At 41.5% G+C, this 19,402-nt stretch overlaps 1 protein-coding gene across 5 annotated transcripts in view; it reads right to left on the bottom strand.

Annotated features, from left to right (window-relative positions):
- LOC121282291 (complement component receptor 1-like protein) overlaps positions 1–19,187 on the bottom strand; it is an 81,743-nt gene extending 62,556 nt beyond the window's left edge. For 4 of the 5 annotated variants that reach the window (XM_041195936.1, XM_041195938.1, XM_041195940.1 and 1 more), the window contains exons 1-5: positions 18,895–19,187; positions 15,174–15,365; positions 11,879–11,975; positions 9,719–9,792; positions 8,460–8,642 (exon numbers count right to left, since the gene is read on the bottom strand). In XM_041195936.1, coding sequence (XP_041051870.1) covers positions 8,460–8,642; positions 9,719–9,792; positions 11,879–11,975; positions 15,174–15,365; positions 18,895–18,949 — 601 coding nt within the window. In that variant the 5' untranslated portion in view covers positions 18,950–19,187. The remainder of the gene's footprint in view (positions 1–8,459; positions 8,643–9,718; positions 9,793–11,878; positions 11,976–15,173; positions 15,366–18,894) is intronic. The other variant, XM_041195935.1, reaches the window with a different exon arrangement.
- Between the last annotated feature and the right edge of the window lie 215 nt (positions 19,188–19,402).

Raw genomic sequence — 19,402 nt, 5'->3', positions numbered from 1 at the left:
GCTTCCACCTAACATTTGCTCTCTCAGGGGACAGCTATTACCCTCCAAGTGTTAACAAAGAAAGAAAGCAAGTGTCTTTCTTTATCCTAATTTTCACCTGGGAGGCAAATCTTATCCAGGGTAGGATGTGAGCGAGTCACAATTTGCAGACAAAGCAAATGAGTTGCCAACAAGGAAGACTGGAGAAATTAAGTGTAAAAGGTGTCCATAGTGAGAAAAGCATCGATAGGGTTGAGGGGGGAAGTGGGGGAAGTAAAAAAAAAGGGCGGTAGGGCAGAGGTAGGACGTAGTCTTGGCAATGGCTCAGATGTGGGCTTTGGAACATAATGCATCAAACACAATATCAAGGCTGCACAGAATCTGATTCAGTCCGATTGGAAGGGAGGAATCCGTGGCAAAAGTAGAGTTCGTTGCGGTCAACAGCAACAATAGCTCTAGTCTCCCTGATGTTCAATTGTTGGAAAATTTCACTCATCCACAACTTCATGTCAGACAGATTGACAGCATCGCTAGTCAGAGATTGAGGAAAATGGAGAGGTACAGCAATGGGCAGAGTTTCCCCACTGTTGCGGGTGGGGGGGGAAAGAGAGCTTAGGAGCGGGCACGGAGGCATACCTCTGATCTGTGCTGCCATTTTACATGGGCAGGCCAATCAAGCACGAAAGAGAGCACTCATCTCCTTGAGGCTAAGTGCTGCCTCAGGAAGATCGGTACCACACTAAAAAATCTTAAAAATAGAAAAAAATAAATTTCCCTGACATGTCCCCTCATGTGACACTGTCACATGAGTTGGGACCTGTCCTTCACTTTCAAAGACACTGTTATTACATTTTTAAAAACCTACATGAAATCTCGTCCCACCCGTGGATGAGTTTTCATACTTTCTCATGCTTCCAGGGCTACCGGCCTGCCCACCAACCTGAAGGATGGACGGTCACGTCTACAAATGACTTTAATGAGTTTGTCAATAGCCTCAATTGGCCATTGACAGGTCGGCGGGCGCACAGCTGATTCTGCTGGGACCCCACCTATCTGAAAATTGAAGTGGGGCGGGGTGACGTCGGGAGTTCCGCCCAACGCATTTTATGCGTCGGAGAGTGGGCCCCACTCGCAGACCGGGAAATCTTGGCCAATGTTTCTTCAACATTTCATTCAAACTAGAATATACAGTGATGTCAACTGTATTTCATTTACTACAAGCAGAGGGTTCTTTGAGAAAAGTTTATGGTAATGGCAGCGAGATGCAAACTGTGAGCTTTAACCGTTGGCTGTTCCTTGGGAGTGACAATCAAGCATTTACTAACATTTCATTCTGGAACTGCACAGCTCAACTCACACACCAGCGCAGTACTGATGGATTGCTGCATCATTGGTCCAGGTAACTCCAATGTCTACACTTTAAAAAATATTTTTCATTTAAAAAGAGATCTGACTGGAACTATACCACAAGATTTCTTGTTTTAAAAACAAGAAGTCAAAGCTGAAGAACCCTGTTTCAGATACTACGAAGTAGGCTTCGTAGTCTTCAGTATATTAATTTATTCCCAATTTATAACGGGAGCGGAAGAGCAATAGTGAAAGTGAATTTGCTGGTTAGGGGAACAGGCTTCATATCTGTTGCTGTAGACATGACACCAGAATGGTATATTGCCTCCCTGGGGTCAGGGTCAAGGAGTCACAGGATGACTGCAGAACCTTCTACTGGTGGAAGATGAACAGCCAGAGGTCATGGTGCACATTGGTACCAATGACATAGTAGGAAGGGAGGATGAGGTCCTGAAAGCAGATTTCTGGGAGTTAAGAAATTAAAAAGGAGATCAAAAGCAGTAATCTCAGGATTACTCCCAGTGCCACGTGCTAGTGAGGATAGGAAAAAGAGGATTGAGCGATTGAACACATGACTGGAGAATTGTGTAGGAGAGAGGGCATCAGATTTCTGAGCATTGGGGACCTGTACAACATGGACATGCTGCACCTTTGCAAGTCTGGGACCAACATCTTCACAGGGAGATCTGCTAGTGCTGTTGGGGAGGGTTTAAAGTACAATGGCAGGTAGATGGGAGCCCAGGAGGGAGCTCAGATTGGACAGAAGCAAAACGGGTCAGACAAAGTAGAAAAGTAATAAGCAAAACTAAAAAGCATAGAAGTGAAGGCAAGCAGCAAATAGGATTAGAATGTAAAATAATGTTAAAAAGACAAAGTTAAAGGCACTCAATAAACTCGGCATTCGAAACAAGCCAGAAATGAGGGAAATGTGCATCATTTAATTGCCATGAGAGAGACTCAGTTACAGGATGACAGAAGTGAATATTCAAGGATATTCCTCATTTCGGAAGAATAGGCAAAAAGGAAAAAGGAGTTGATGTAGCGTTGTTAATAAGGACGATATCAGTATATTAGTGAAACAGCTTCTTAGATCAAAGCATCAAGATGTAATATCGATTTGGATGGAGTTAAGAATCATAAAGGGGGAAGAAACAGCAAGGGGAAACATTGATGGGAGCTGTTTATAGGCCCAACTGTAGTTGCAACATTGGGCACAGTATGAATCAGGAAGAGCTACAGGTAACATGAGTAATACAATCATAATGAGTCACTTCAATTTACATAGGTTGGGTAAACCTATTTGACAATTAATGCTATGGAGGATTAATTCCAGGATTGCACAAGGGATGAGTTTCTGAAACATTACATTGAAAAATAAACTGAGGAAACAGGCAGTGTTAGATTATGTAATGGAGAAAGGGCTAATTAATAATTTTGCTGTAATGGAGCCTTTAGGAAATACTGACCATATTAAGTCAGTAATTTCACATTAATTTCACATTAAGTTTGAAAGTGATATAGTTCATTCTGAAACTAGAGTCTTAAGTCTGAACAAAGGAAATTTTGAAGGTATGAGGGACAAATTGGCTATGGTGGATTGGGACAATACATTAAAATTTGACAGGAGACAGGCAATGGCTCGTATTTAGCGAAGTATTACATGGTTTACAAGAAATATATATTCCTCTCATATACAAAAACCCAAACAAGAAACGTGAATCAACCATGGCAAACAAAAGAATTTAAAGATTGCATTAGATCAAAGGAAGTGGCTCATAAGGTTGCCAGAAGTGCTAAACCCAACGATTGGGAGCAATTTAGAATCCAACAAAGGAACACCAAGAAACTTGTAAAGAAAGGGAAAAGAGAATATGAATGAATGCTAGTGAAAAACAAAAGGCTTATAGTAAAAGCTTCTTTAGTTATGAGAAAAAGAGAATTTATAATTGGGAATAGGGAAATATCAGAGAAACTAAACTAAACAATCGCTTTGGGTGGATATTTACGGCCCTGTCATGGTGGAAGCAGGGCCAGAAAAAGCAGTGAGCTGCTCAAAAGTCCATGGACTTTGGCAGGACTGGAAAATGCTGCCAGCGGGAGGGGCCATAAAATTCCACCCTTGTGTCTGTCTTCACAAAGGAAGATACAGAAAATTTCACAGAAATATGAGGAACCGAAGGACTTGTGATAATGATGAACTGAAAGAAATTTGTCTCAGTAAAGATGTAGTACTCAAAATTAATTGGATTGAAGGTAAATAAATCCCCTGGACTTGATGAGCTACATCCCAGAGTGCTGAAGGAGGTGGTTATAGAAATAGTGGAAGCATTGGTGGTTACTTTTCAAAATTCTATAGATTCTGGAAAGGTTCCTTCAGAGTGGAAAGAAGCAAATGTAACCTCCCAATTTAAGAACGGAGGGAGAGAGAAAGAGAGGGAACTACATACCTGTTAGTTTGACTGTCAGTAGTAGGGAAAATGTTAAGACTCCATTATAAAGGATGAGATAACTAGGCAGAGTCATATGGATTTATGAAAAAGAAATCATGTTTGATAAACCTGTTGGAATTTTTGGGAAGATGTTACTTGTACCATAGATAAAAGGAGAACCAGTGAAAATGGTGTATTTGGATTTTCAGGCAGCTTTTGATAAGCTCCCACACAGGTTAGTAAACATAATTAGATCATTGGGGGTAATATACCGAACTGGTTAACAGACAGAAAACAGTAGGAATATACAAATCGGTCTCAGGATGGCGGCCTGTTACCAATGGGGTACCACAAGGGTCAGTGCTCAGACCACAGCTGTTCACAATCTAGATCAATGATTTGCATGTGGGGGCCAATTGTAATATTTCCAAATTTGCTGATGACAAAACTAGGTCGGAATGTATGTTGTGAGGAGGATGCAAGGAGGCTTCAAGGGGACTTAGACAGGCTTAAGTGAGTGGGCAAGAACATGGCAGGTGGAATATAATGTTAACAAGTGTGAAGGCATCCACTTGGTTGAAAAAAAGCAGGAAGGCAGAGTATTTCTGAAATGGACAGGGTTTGGGAAGAGCGCTGTCCTTGTTCATGAGTCACTAAAAAGCTCGCTAGCAGGCGCAGCAAGCAATAAGGAAGGCAAATGATATGTTGGCCTTCATTTAAGGGAATTTGAGTACAGGGGTAAGGATGTCTTGCTGCAATTGTATAGAGTCTTGGTGAGAATGCACTGTGTATAGTTTTGATCTCCTGATCCAAGGTGGAATATACTTGTCAAAGAGGAAGTGCAACAGAGGCTCACCACACTTATCTCTGGGACGGCAGGGTTGGCTCATGAGGAGAAATTGAGGAAACTGGGCCCATATTCTAACATTTCAAAGAACGAAAGGTGAGCTCACTGAAATTTACAAATTTCTTAGTGTGTGACAGGGTAGATGCAGATAGGATGTTTCTCCTGGTTTCAGAGTTTTGAACCAAGGGACAGAGTTTCAGAATAAGGGACAGCCCATTTAAGAGAGCAATGTGGAATTTTTTCACTTGGTGAATCATTGGAATTCTCTACCCTACAGGGCTGTGGAAGCTCAATCACTGAGCATGTTCAAGATACAAATCGATAGATTTCTAGATACTAATGACATTAAGGGTTATGGGGAAGGGGTGGGGGAGTGATGTTGGAGGTAGATGATCAGCCATGATTTAATTGAATGGTGGAGCAGGCTCGAAAGGCCAAATGGTCTACTCTTGCTCCTTTGTTCCCATTTCTAAAACCCAGCATTTTAATTACCTTGCATTTATAGCTGTTAACCTCTTAAGCCACAACATTCAATGCAATAAGCTCCAAGCTTGCTTGAATTGCATTTACCCCATTTTCAGTTCACTTTTAGCTTTCGGAATTACAGTTTATATTCGAAAACACGTGAACTATGAACTAGATATATTCACAACACTGGTACTACACAAGCACCATTCCTTCTCAGATGTTTTCTGCAGATCCAAATAGACAGAGAATTCCATTTTCCATTTTGGGTTTTTTTGCAATCAGCTCCAAAAGTCAAAGAAGTTTGTAAAGCAAACGTTCCACATTCTAAGCCTATGATGACAGTCTCTTAGCACTTACATAGCAATAACCTAATCTACATTCTGCCCACTATTGGATCTATAATTGCCTGTATCAAATTTATCCCCACTTCAGAATAGATCCAGGCTTGAAGCTTCTACTTGATTGCACTGAATACACCTAGTACAATTTGCCCAAAAATCAACATAAACAATGCACAAGATTGGGAATTCCAAGCACAAATTGTGTGCTAGTTTAGAAAAGCTAAACATCACGCTCAAAGTTGGCCCTATACACCAAATGGGAAATGGGTAAAATTACTTACCATTGGCAATTTCTGCTAATTAAGCTTGTTTGCAGGACTAAGGAGGCTTTAAAAATTAAGCTGGATCTTCTGAGCACAAGGAAGCCTAACTAGGTACATTTTATAATATTGCAAAAGTACTTTTTTTAAAACTTTACTAAGATCTGAAGATGCACCCAATCAGACAACAGGTTTATCAGGATTTTAATACTGACTTAAGTAGTCAACATTGGTGAAGTAGATACAGGGGCAGACATGGATTCTATTTAACATCGTTCCAAATGATGGTGCCTGCGGCAGTGCACCACTACCAGCCTTTGTTTTTGTGCTTCAAGTCCTGAAGTGGGACTCGATCCTGCATTCTTCTGGCTAGAATGCTAGTGCTACCAGAGGCATGGCTGCTGGCAGTCAGCTCCAGGGGTAACAAAGACATGATTAAGAAAATGAGCAGGGGCCATATTTGGGTGAAGGAGGTGCAACCAAGCTGTTGTGATTATGACGACATGGGGCTGGAAGTTCACTTCGGGGTCAAATATCACACCTACATTGTTAATAGGCTGATTCAGCCTCAGACACATGTCGGGGGAGTGAGGTGTCAGCGAAACAGGTTTCCTGCCCAATATCTATAGGCTGCATTTAAAGAGGTGATATAGTTTGGCTACAGTAAAGGTACATTCCCACAAGGGGGGAAGAAAAAGACAAAAACAACCAACAGCAAAGTAATGTGAAAGAGAGGGAGAGATGAAGCAGAAAAAGGGTGCTTGAGGTTAAAGGAGAGATGAGGCTAATGAGGTTATTCTGGTGTACATGGGTTTCCAAAAAGCATTTGATAAAGCGCTTCGAACAGGCTTGTCAGCAAAGTTAAAGCTGAGTGAAAAAGTAGTGGGTAACTGTGAACGGTTGTTTCAGACTGCAGGATGACATGCGCCAGGGCTCCCGGAGTCAGTATTAGGGCTACTGCTTTTCTTGGTCTATATTCCATGACTTAGGTTTGGATCTGGGTGTACAGTGCACAATTTCAAAATTTACAGATGATAAAAATCTTGTAAGTATTGTGAACTGGTGGCAGGAGAATAGTGATAGACATCAAAAGGACATAGACTGGATGGACGAATGGGTGGATGTGTGGCAAAGGAAATTTAATGCAGACAAAGTTAATAGCGGCAATATGTAAAAACAGCTAAGGGTGCAAGAGCAGAGGGATTGGGGTATATGTGCAAGAATTTTTGAAAGGTGGCATGGCAGATTAAGAAAGGTTGAAAGAAAGGTAAAGAAAGGTTTGTCGACTGCATTCGCTGCTCCCAATGCGGTCTCCTCTACATTGGAGAGACCAAACGCAGACTGGGTGACCACTTTGCGGAACACCTTCGGTCTGTCCACAAGCATGACCCAGACCTCCCTCTCACTTGCCATTTCAATACACCACCCTGCTCTCATACCCACATGTCCGTCCTTGGCCTGCTGCAATGTTCCACTGAAGCTCAATGCAAACTGGAGGAACAGCACCTCATCTTCTGATTAGGCACTTTACAGCCTTCCGGACTTAATAGTCAGTTCAACAATTTCAGATCATGAACTCTCTCTTCCATTCCCTTTCCGTTCCCCCTATTTCCAATGATTTATCATTTTTTTTTAGAGATATATTTTTCTTTTCCCACCTATTTTTAAATTTATCTCAATCTATTGTTTTATCTCCACCTTTTAAAACATTTCAATCCCTTCCCCCACCCCACCCTCACGAGGGCCATCTGCCACTAGCATGTCCTGCTTGCTACCCTTAATGTCCCCATTAGCACATTCCTCAGATAATATCACCACCGTCACCATCCTTTTGTCCTTTTGTCCATGACATCTTTGGCAATCTCTTCTTTGTCTCTACCTATCATTGGCCCCCTATCCAGCTCTACCTGTCCCACCCCCCTCAACCAGCTTATATTTCACCTCATTTCTCTATTTCCTTAGTTCTGATGAAGAATCTTACGGACTCGAAACGTCAACTGTATTCCTCCCTGCAGATGCTGTCAGACCTCCTGAGTTTTTCCAGGTATTTTTGTTTTTGTTTCAGATTTCCAGTATCCGCAGTATTTTGCTTTTATTTAAGAAAGGTTGATGGCAGGTCATCGACATACATGTGGAAGCAGCAACAACACAAGTCAGTTGAGGGCCAACACGCAGATGAGAAATGGAGGGCACCAAGGAGAGATCCCGAGCTGGTACCGAAGATAATAGTGCAGGACAGACAAGGGAAGCCATTGCAGCAATTCTACAACTATCATTAAATACAGAATAATGAAACCAGCATGAGTGCAGTCCCACCCAGCTGGACAACAAATGCTGTATTAAGGGGGTGGTATAGTTAGCCATGTTAAACGGTTGCAGACAAGTCAAGGAGGATGGCCTGCTTGGAACTAGTTGTGGAAGGTATAGCCAGCTAGGAAGAATACACTTCAGGGAAGCTGCATCACCTCTCCCTTAGTTTTCAATCAAGGCCATGATGATAATCCAATCCTGCACAATAAGATTATGGATGGCAAGGACCTTGCTCATAACGGGGCGGACAATCTGTAGGAAGTGCAAAGGGCAATGGTGATAGTTGATCCACTGGCATTGTGTGGGGTGTTGAAAGAAGAAGATTATCCTACAGTGGGGTACACTGGGCAGGAAGTACCATGCATTGATGGAATTAGAAACTACAATGACAGTTAGGACTCTGACTTGGATAGGCAACATCTCTGGCTCCAACTGAATGCTGCAGGAAAGTTGACAATTCTGAACAATAGTTCTGTACCTTGACATCTTGGTGGATCCTTGTCCCATTCTCCATTTGCTCCACAGGTGATGGTGTCTTCACCAATCAGTGAGTAGTCCTTATTACAGTGATACTTTGCTACACTTCCAAATGTCCAGAACTCTCCAGATGGTGATGAAACTGTCCCATTACTAATAGAGGGAGGATCGGGACATGTGACAACTAGGGAAAAATGAAATTCAGTCAGACTGTCAAATCAAATGTCTCAGTGGCAAAACATTCCAGTTCACCACCACAAATAGGTATTTTCACTTCATTTCCACTAGCCTATAACTCAACTGGACAACCAATATTATGTAGATTGGTAAATGAAGGGGGGGGGGGGCGGTGGCAGCAGGGGTTATGAAGGAATTCCAGCAGCTTTTACATTGATGTGATTTCATTTCATATTTGAGATCATTGAATGTGAGCCATCTATATTCTGCTAAAGCAAAGGAGGGAGATCAAAACAAATCTTTTTGATGGAAGCTTTTTCCACAGCAAATTAGAGAATCTAAACCAACAGCCAAGACAGATTGATGCTTAAAAGCAACTGAATATTTTAGACATAGCCCTTCATCAGTTCTCTCATGTGCTGAATAACATACCATCCATTTTCAGCACTCTCTCCTAATTTGAGTTGATCAAAATACCCGACAATTGTGAAATTTGAACATTTTGCTCATGAGAAAATTAGTTTCTGAGACACAATAGGATACTTGAATGTCAAAGAAATTCCTCATTGGAATTTACAGTGGTAACTGCACTACTCCATAGCAGGGATGGTGTCAGAGCTGTGCAAATGCAAACAACCTGAACTCGTTAAAAGGTATATGACCGAATCCAGGTGATACGTTTCCTACATCAAAATGCATCAGGTTTGGTTTCCTTTGTGTAGCTTCTAAATTCAAGAGGTATAATTCAGTAGTTGCCAAAAGGTTACTACAAAACTCTTGCTTACACAGTATTTCTAATACTTTGCTTCTTGTTCCACTCCAGCCAATAATCACTGTGGTATTCAATGACCCTTGAAAGACTGCTCTTGAGAAGAGATTAATAAGGAAGCAGAGTCCATGTGATAGCAGAGACTGAATAACAGTTAACGTACTAGCTTGATTAATTGAATGGTTGTTTCTTCAGGTTAAGAATGAAATGTGAAAAATCAAAGTATTAATTATATTGCTGTAGCATAGTTCAATCCTTGGGCACAGAAAAAAACCAAGGCAACCATTCTGTGCCATTTAGAAGTCCGAACTTACGTTCACACGTTGGAACCTGGCCATCCCAACCATCAGCTGTACATATCCGGTAGTCCCTACCAACCATCTTATATCTGGAAAAGAAAAAGAAATCAAAAAACTGCTGCAGTAATATAAAAAAATTACCCAATATCAAAAATGAAACCAATTTCTTCTGATCACATCACCTGTTCTGAAGGTTATATGGATTAAGATCTATAATGATAAATAACATGCTAATTGATTAGCAGTGGAGCAGAGCGAAAAGCAAAATAACTTGCATGGTTACTACAGAACTCCAGCTAGACCATCAGCAGCCTACGTCCCAAGCACAACACCCCACCCTCACACCCCCCAACAAAACCTTCTACTTTTCTGCCTCAAACCCTTCACCTTTCAGTCAACTTCTTTGATCAAACTCCTTGTCAGCTACCCCAATATCCCCTTTCCTTATTTGGCTCAGCAATAAATTTTGCCTGGTAATGCTCCTGTGAAGCACCATGGGAATGTTTTATTACAACAGGTGCTAAATGAATGAGCATTGATGTTGCTGGTTTTGTGAAAGAAATCATGTTTGACAGGTGTTCTTGAGCATGTAACAAGCAGGGTAAAGGAGAGTCAGTATATGTTATGTATCTATATTTCCTAAAGGCATAAGGTGCCTCAGTTTCCTGCAGAATAACTCATAGCATTGGAGGTGATATCTTAGCATAGACAGAGAATTGGCTAACTAACAGGAAACATTCAGGATAAATGGGTCACTTTCAGGTTGGCGAAATGTAACCATGGGGTGCCACAGGGATCAGTGCTGGGGTCAACTATTTACAACCTATATTAATGACTTGGATGAAGGGACAAAGTGTATTGCAGCTAAATTTGCTGAAGGTACAAGATAAGTAGGAAAACCTTTGAGAACAATACAAAAAATCTGCAAAGGAATAGTGATAGGTTAATTGTCTGGGCAAAAAAATTGGCAAACGAACTGGAAATGTGAGGTTGTCCACTTTTGTGTAAAAAGAAAAGTCGAATGTTAAAGTGAGAAAGACTGCAGAATGCTGAATTACAGAGGCATCTGGATGTCCTTGTACATGAATCCCAAAAAAAATCACTTACCCTGCAGGTACAGCAAGCAATTAGGAAGGCAAGTGAAATGTTGGCCTTGATTGCAAGGGGAATGGAGCATAAAAGTGGGGAAGTCTTCCCACATCTGTGCAGGGCACTGGGGAGACCACACCTGGAGTACTGCATACACTTTTGGTCTCCATACTTATGAAGGATATACTCGCATTCCAAGCAGTTCAGAGAAGGTTCACTAAGCTGATTCTTTGGATGAAAACAGTTGTCTTCGGAGGAAAGGTTGAGCAGGTTGGACCTACACTCATTGGAATTTAGAAGAATGAGAGGTAATCTTATTGAAAGAAGATTCTGAAGGGACTCGACAGGGGAGATGCTGGGAGGATGTGTCCCCTTATAAGGGAATCTAGAACTAAGGTTGGAGTTCCAAATTTGGACATCTCATTTAAGACAGATGAAGAGGAATTTCTGATCAACAATCAATGAAATTCTTTGCTCCAGAGAGCAGTGGAGACAGAGTCATTGAATATATTCAAAGCTGAGGCCAACTGATTGTCCAGGGAGTCAAGGGTGATGGTGGCAGGCAGGAAAGTGGAGTTAACACTACAAACAGATCAGCTACAATCTTATCAAATGACACAGCAGGCTCAATGGGCTACTCCTCCTATTACTCATGATCTTATGCCGGATTTTGGAAGTTTATCGTGGGAAGAGTTTTCATGCATCTTAACTCAGTTGAACAGTAGCATCAAATATTTTAAGGAAGTAAGCACCAAGTTTCAATTCTGAACCCTCAGATTCTGTATTTCTTTTTAATAAATTGTCACAGTATCTAGCTGATGGGATTTGGACACTTGATCCAGTTGTTATTGGGTGAAAATATAAGCACATTAACTGTCCATAATGTAAAATGATAAGACAACCAAGTTATAGAACAGGAAAATTTATTCAAAGGCAACACAGGAAATCACCAGAAATAAACTGAGCAAGTGGTTTCCTTCTTGGGGAAGCTACCACGACTGACCTCAACTTAAAATCTGAACAAAATATAATCTTTTACAACAGAGTGAACAACCTCATTCAGTGATTGATAAACTGGACACTTACCCTGCATTGCAATAAAAAGTAACTCGACTTCCCAAAGTGGTACTTGATGCATTATAATATCCATTGAGAATATCTCCAGGATTGTCACAGCTTCTTGCTAGAAAAAAAATGTTAAAATACACCACATTCTCTCATGGGTTTTGAATGCAATTCACAGTTTAACTTTATGAAAACCACTGCATGCGTTAGCTCTAATTCTTCTAGGATTTATATTCAAGTTTTCACAGCAATGGAAATTAAAGATCCTGTCCAATGATACAAAATTTGATAATGTCATGACTTTGCTTTTAATGTAAGCTCAAGGCAATCTCATAAAGAATGTGTTTTACCAGTCAATCCAAACTCAATGGAATGATCCTGTTTTATTTTAATAATGGTTGTATCTATTAAGGCCATGGTAGAATATGGCCAGATTAATAAAGAAAATCGCAGATGTGCAGAAGTTCAGCAATTTCCTTGGCAAATTTGTGATCAAGACACGTAAAGAAATTAAGACAGCATCTCATCACTTTACACGTGAAGCACTTTGGGTGTTTGTGAGCAATGACGTACTCTGATGTGCAGTCACTGTTATTTAAGTAAATATGGTAATCATTCTACACAATGAATGAAAGCTCCCACAGCAGCAGTGAGGTGAGTGACTCATTAATCAATTTATAATAAAGGAAATATGTTGGCCTGGACACTGACAAAAACAATTTCAACATGAAAACAAACTATTGGAAACACTGAACAGGTCTGGCAGCACCTGTGGTGAGAGAAACAAATGTAATGTTTCAGGTTCAAGTGCAACCCTAGGTTATTTGCTTGCATCCTGCTGTGAAAGGTGAATATGAAACATTAACTCAGTCAACAAAGCCATCCACGGCCCTGTTCAGCATTTCTGGTCTACAATTCACCACAGAGTGAGAGGTTGCATATATCTTTAGGACCAACAACAAGAACTGTGCATCAGTCAGATCTCCAACACAGCCCAATGGCAGGCTTGTTCAGGCACGAGTATCTTTCCCACTTACACAGGCTGCTCTGCTTTTGCTTCACCCATGAACAACTGGGTGAATTAACTGGCTCACACTCTTGCCAATTCTTAACAGCACAGCATAAACCTGCCATGTGGAGGTCATCTCCAGGAGCAATCATAACACCCATATTGCACCATGATTAGGGTTGACTATGCAAATCACAATTTTTCAGTGACTGTTGCAGTATTTGAGAGCTGGCCACACCCAGGTGTACATGTTGATAAGTGCTTCACATTCTCTACACTCAGTCGAAGTCTTAAGACACTATGAAGAAACTATTAGAAACATTGAACAGGTCTGACAGCACACGTGACGAGAAAAACAAACTTAATGGGCAGAATTTTCTGCCAGTCGGGCGGGCGGGCCCGACCCAATCTCCGGTGGGCGGGGAGACGATTCCCGATGGAGAAAAGGCCCCGCCGCCATTTTATGTGGACGGGCCAATTAACACACGCCCAGTGTGATGTCCAGCGGGAAGCGCTGTGTGCTTCTTGTGTGGGCAACGGGGGATTCCCCAAAAGCGAGAGTGCGCTCTTTCGCGCATGCGCACAAAAGAACGCACATCTCCCTGATGCTAAGTCGCTTCCACGTTGAATAATATTAAAAATTTAAAAAAAATTCCCGAACGCCCCTCCCTCATGTGACAATGTCACATGTGATCGAAAATGTTCATAATTTGCATAATAACTTTATTAAACTGTTTAAAACCTTGCATGAAACTTCATCCTGCCGCTGGATGAGGTTTTGTGTTTTCTCTATTTGCCGCTGGGGATCCTGGCTGACCCACCAACCTTAACGTTAGACAGGCAGGTACCTTAATTATATAAATAATCCTGTCAATGGCCTCAATTGGCCATTGACAGATCAGCAGGCCCGCTGCTGATTTTGCTGCGGGCCCGCCTTCCTGAAAATTTAAATGGGGCAGGATGATGTTGGAGGTTCCACCCAACGTCATCCCGTGTCATTTTACGCCTCAGCGAGCGGGCCCCACCCCCTGCTCGCCGACAGCAAAATTCTGCCCAATGTTTCAGGTTGAAGTGCAACTCTAGGTTATTTGCTTGTATCCTGCTGTGAAAGCTGAACATGAATCATAGCCTCAGGGAGATGAGTGAGTCAAAATGCTGCCTCTACTTTCAACAATATTAAAAATATAGAAGAATATTCCCTTACATGTCCCCTTCATGTGACATGAGTTGTGACATGTTCATAATTTCCATAACAACTTTATTAACATTTTTAAAACCCTACAGAAACCTCATACTGCTGTTTTTCCAGTTGCCGCTGGGGATCCTGGCCTGCCCGCCAACCTTAAGGTTGGACGTGCAGGTCCTTTAATTGCTTAATTGATCCTGTCATCGGCCTCAATTGGCCATTGACAGGTTGGTGGTCGCGCAGCTGATTTTGCTGAACCCCCGCCTTCCTGAAAATTTAAATGGGGTGCGGTGATGTCGGGAGATCTGCCCGACGTCATCCTGCGACATCTTACGTGTCGATGAGTGGGCCCCACCCCCCAAAGTTAAACTCCTGCCCCCTATTTCTGATACTCAGTAATTAACCTAGCTTCTGTTCCAATTTCAGAAGCAACAAAAAAGAAAATTAATCATTTCACCTCACTGCTGCTTAACCTTGATTAACAAATGACAACAGATTCTAATATAGCCAGTTCAGCGAGAAATATACTATTGACGTACATCTGGATATGGTTGGATTTTAATAGGGTAATAAAGAAAGGGAAGACAGGCGAGGAACAGGAGGAGCACAAATTTACCTAAAGGACCATTAACACCCTTCTTGGTGACTAAAGAAATGACCTATCATGGAATAACCAGCAATTTCATGATGGCAAAGACATCCAAAAATATATATCCACTTTCAATTGTTAACAGGCTTTTTGTTTGATTACTCATTGATAGCGTGCAAACATAAGACGTACAAAAGACTTGGTTTTCAAATAACAGCGTCCAATACTCTGGTGTCATTAGCACCCAGGGTAGAACACAAGTGGGTCCCATTACTGATCAATATCCAGTGATCCTTGTTGAGATTTTTATTGCATATTGGGTTAGAAATGATTCAAGCCAAACTATGGTGCCGCCTACATTTGAGGCACTCAGACTCACATACAAGAATGGTCACTTGGCTTAGTACCAAAAAATTGCTTGTCTCTAGAGAAATGAACTCCAGCACAAGTCATTTCCTTTGAGAGAAAACTGATCAAGGGAAAAAAAAGTGAGGGCAAGGGAAGAAGGGAAATAAAATTGCTCATTACTTACGTTCACAAACAGCCTGCAATGGTGACCAAGTTGAACCTGCCATGCAGGTAACAAGTCTTGAACCCCCTTCCTGAAACACGTAACCTCGGTAACATCTGTAACTAACTTTAGTACCCACAGGAAAGGTGGTCAGAGGAATAAATTTATCATCTGGAGTGCCATTTTCCAATGTTGGAGGCCCGCCACATTCACCTTTAAAAAAAAACATCAAGTTCATAGTTCTAACAAATCTCTCTTCCAGTACATCAAGGTCACATGTGGAAGATATCTCCAAATCTAAACGACCTCACGTCTTTCAGTCTAATACTAGCATTTGATCTTTTAAACTTGCATTTTGATTTTCTGACCAGTGTCAAATCCACTGATTTTTTTCTTAGCCCCCTTCCTTCTTCATAATGGCATTCCCTTCTATAAATGAGTCCAAATTTACGATTCTCAAGGACCAAAACAAGTATGAAATACAAATGATGGTGGCAATGTCCAATACAAGCACTCAAAAACAAATTTAAAAACTTCCTGTGCACACCGAATTACTCATTTAGAATAAAGTGAAAAGATGATTTGCAGAAGATAGTTTCCCAGGAACTGAGCCAGGGAAAGAGAGAGAAACAGAATGGGGAATTTTAATCCTACATACAAGATGGAATCCAGGTGTACAGCAATTAAAATTGCCCTGCAGGCTTGCTCAGATGCAGAGCTCAGTTCATTTGGTCATTTAATTTAACTTGGTCTTTTGCACAGGTGGAAAAAGACACTTTTCTACAACTGCCTTGCCAGTTTCTGAGATTTATCCCAATTCTATCAGGAACTGACTGCATATTTAACTGGCAATCTGAGCCAGAAATCTAGTGTGGTACTCTTGGCAGGTACAGTTGCGAGAAGGTCCTTTGGGGCTAGAAGTGACCAAACAGGAAAGTTTCAAGGACGAAAAAAAAAAATGTCCAAAATAAAAGTACTTCAATTTAACATATTTCAATAAACAATTAGGTTGTGTTTCTATCTTCAGCATCTTTTAATACCTGAGATACATTTAGAAAGGGAGACAGAAACTGAAGGGCTCGTTCCAACTCAAGACAGTGTATACCAGGTGGACAGTTAATTAAAATTGCCCTGAAGACTCATCCACTGATTTAGTGCTCTGTTCCCACTGTCTTCTAATTTAAGCTGCTCTTCTGCGTAGGTGGCAAGGACACCCACTAGAAACTGACAGGTCTTTTTTTAAGAAAAGTACAAATATGGATTGAAAAGGTTAGCAGAATTTGACTCAATTTTTAGGCTGCAACCCAGCAGAAAGTCGGTATGGTTTTTCTGCCAGTTACAGGCAGTTAGATATGGACTTGGGGATAGACGTGGTCCAAACAGGTAAGTTTTTAAACACAAACTTTCTGTGCGAGGCCAGGAGGAGCAGAAGTGCAAGTTGACATTTGCACAGATCGAGAATGGGAGATCAACAAGGAAGATTTTTGAGAAATCATGTTTAAAGGTGACAAGTAATCAAGTGGTGGGGAGAATAAAGGTAAAACACACATATATACATAATAAGTAGCCTTGGCAATGACTAGGATGTGGGACTTGAAACTCAGCACCTCAAACAAGACTCCAAAGTTTCTCGCTGCCTGATTCAATGCGAATGACAGCAGAATGCTAAGGAATTAGAAGTAAAATGTCACGTTTATTGCAGATGCCAGTAACAACAGTCTTCCTGACATTTAGTAACCCCCCCCCCCCCCCAACCAACTTAATACAAATCTGACAATCTGCTAACAGAGGTCGTCAGGAATTTCGAGAGAAACTGAGATGATGTACAATACAGTTTCCTCAGCATATATATGAACACTGACTTCATGCTGGGGAGCGTGATACGAAGGAGCAGTACATGATAAAGGAAGGTCGGATTTAGTTTTAATGCTGTGTGTATAACTAGCTAATTAACACCAACTTTACGTTCGAGTGGATTAAGCCAGACCAGCAATAAAAACAGAAAAAGCTGGAAATACTCAGCAGGTTAGGTAGCTGGATGCTACAGAGAGAATCAGTTAACATTTCTGGTTGCTAATGCTCGACCTTTCAACAGAACAGACCAGCAATGGAACAAAGTTCTGAGTCATGTGTCTTTGGGTGTACTTCTATTCCAAGTTTGGTATCGGTGAAAAACGATTTTAAATTTATTCTAAATTAAACCTGGGCGTTAAAATTCGCATTGATTTCCAAGTAGTGTTAGACTCCCTCTTCTAGAGTATGATACTCCACGTGGTCAGGGTTGACCCTGACTACAGATTCATGTTGTACTTACACTAACTACAGAGTCGGGTCAATTGCTTTCAAATTTTGCAATTGGGACTTTAAAGCACCTTTAAGCTTATACAAAAACACAGGTCAGAATGGCTGGTAATACGCTCGACAGGTGGAAGATATCCGTGGATATTTTTACTGACAAGGTTTAATTCCGTGTCCTGCAAAGCTGCTCTATCCCATTGACATTAATACCAAACCCGACACTGTAGAGTGTAGAGCTGCTCTATCCCATTGACATTAATACCAAACCCTACACTGTGTAGAGTGTAGAGCTGCTCTATCCCATTGACATTAATACCAAACCCTACACTGTGTAGAGTGTGGAGCTGCTCTATCCCATTGACATTAATTCCAAACACTACACTGTGTAGAGTATGGAGCTGCTCTATCCCATTGACATTAATTCCAAACCCTACACTGTGTAGAGTGTAGAGCTGCTCTAACCCATTGACATTAATACCAAACCCTATACTGTGTAGAGTGTAGAGCTGCTCTATCCCATTGACATTAATACCAAACCCTACACTGTAGAGAGGTGCTCTATCCCATTGACATTAATTCCAAACACTACACTGTGTAGAGTGTGGAGCTGCTCTAACCCATTGACATTATTACTAAACCCTATACTGTGCAGAGTGTAGAGCTGCTCTATCCCATTGACATTAATACCAAACCCTACACTGTAGAGAGGTGCTCTATCCCATTGACATTAATTCCAAACACTACACTGTGTAGAGTGTGGAGCTGCTCTATCCCATTGACATTAATTCCAAACACTACACTGTGTAGAGTGTGGAGCTGCTCTATCCCATTGACATTAATTCCAAACCCTACACTGTGTAGTGTGTGGAGCTGCTCTATCCCATTGACATTAATTCCAAACCCTACACTGTGTAGAGCTGCTCTATCCCATTGACATTAATTCCAAACCCTACACTGTGTAGAGCTGCTCTATCCCATTGACATTAATTCCAAACCCTACACTGTGTAGAGCTGCTCTATCCCATTGACATTAATTCCAAACCCTACACTGTGTAGAGCTGCTCTATCCCATTGACATTAATTCCAAACCCTACACTGTGTAGGGCTGCTCTATCCCATTGACATTAATTCCAAACCCTACACTGTCTAGAGTATCGAGCTGCTCTATCCCACTGACATTAATACCAAACCCTACACTGTGTAGAGCTGCTCTATGCCAACTCACTCAAGTTCTGTCGAAGGGTCATGAGGACTCGAAACGTCAACTCTTTTCTTCGCCGACGCTGCCAGACCTGCTGAGTTTTTCCAGGTAATTCTGTTTTTGCTCTATCCCATCCGGACTCTTTCAGTAAAACCCCGAGCACTTGCTGTAAATCGGCCCCATCACTGATCTAAAACCCCTCCTGAAACAGCAGTAAGGAGCCCGAGCCAGAGCGCTGCTTACCCGTCACCCGGGCCACCCAGATGGCCATTAGAGCGAGGATCAGTCTCTCCGCCATTCCCCAGTTCTCTCGACCTTTAATATTCAGGCAGACTTCCTTCTGCAGAGCACTGAAACTTGGAGTCGCTACAGTTTTTCTCTTGGGAAATGTTAGTGCGGTTTTCCACGAATTTTCTAAGCTCCCGTCCCGTAGTTAACTACGGATCTTGCACCAAACGCGCTGATTTATGACTGTTCTGGAACAAGCCACCACTTTCTCAATTCCCACCCACTGACTCTAAAGACGCAAATAATGACGTACACAAGATGTCATCCTTTCACCCAGCCATGGAGTCCAATCATCACATTGCTGGGTTCTTCAGCTGGAATTTATTTTAAACAAGTTTGAAGCATAATACAGTAAAACCATAACAAGGTCTAAATTAAAACATAAAATAGCTCACAAGTGGATGTTGTTTCGCTTGCATTATATTTTCTCCAAGTGGGGAATTCTTTGAGAAATTACATAGGA

This window comes from Carcharodon carcharias, chromosome 9 (assembly GCF_017639515.1).
Source record: "Carcharodon carcharias isolate sCarCar2 chromosome 9, sCarCar2.pri, whole genome shotgun sequence".
Taxonomy (NCBI): domain Eukaryota; kingdom Metazoa; phylum Chordata; class Chondrichthyes; order Lamniformes; family Lamnidae; genus Carcharodon; species Carcharodon carcharias.
Note: the sequence above shows the minus strand (reverse complement) of the source record. Positions and strands in the feature narration are given on the sequence as shown.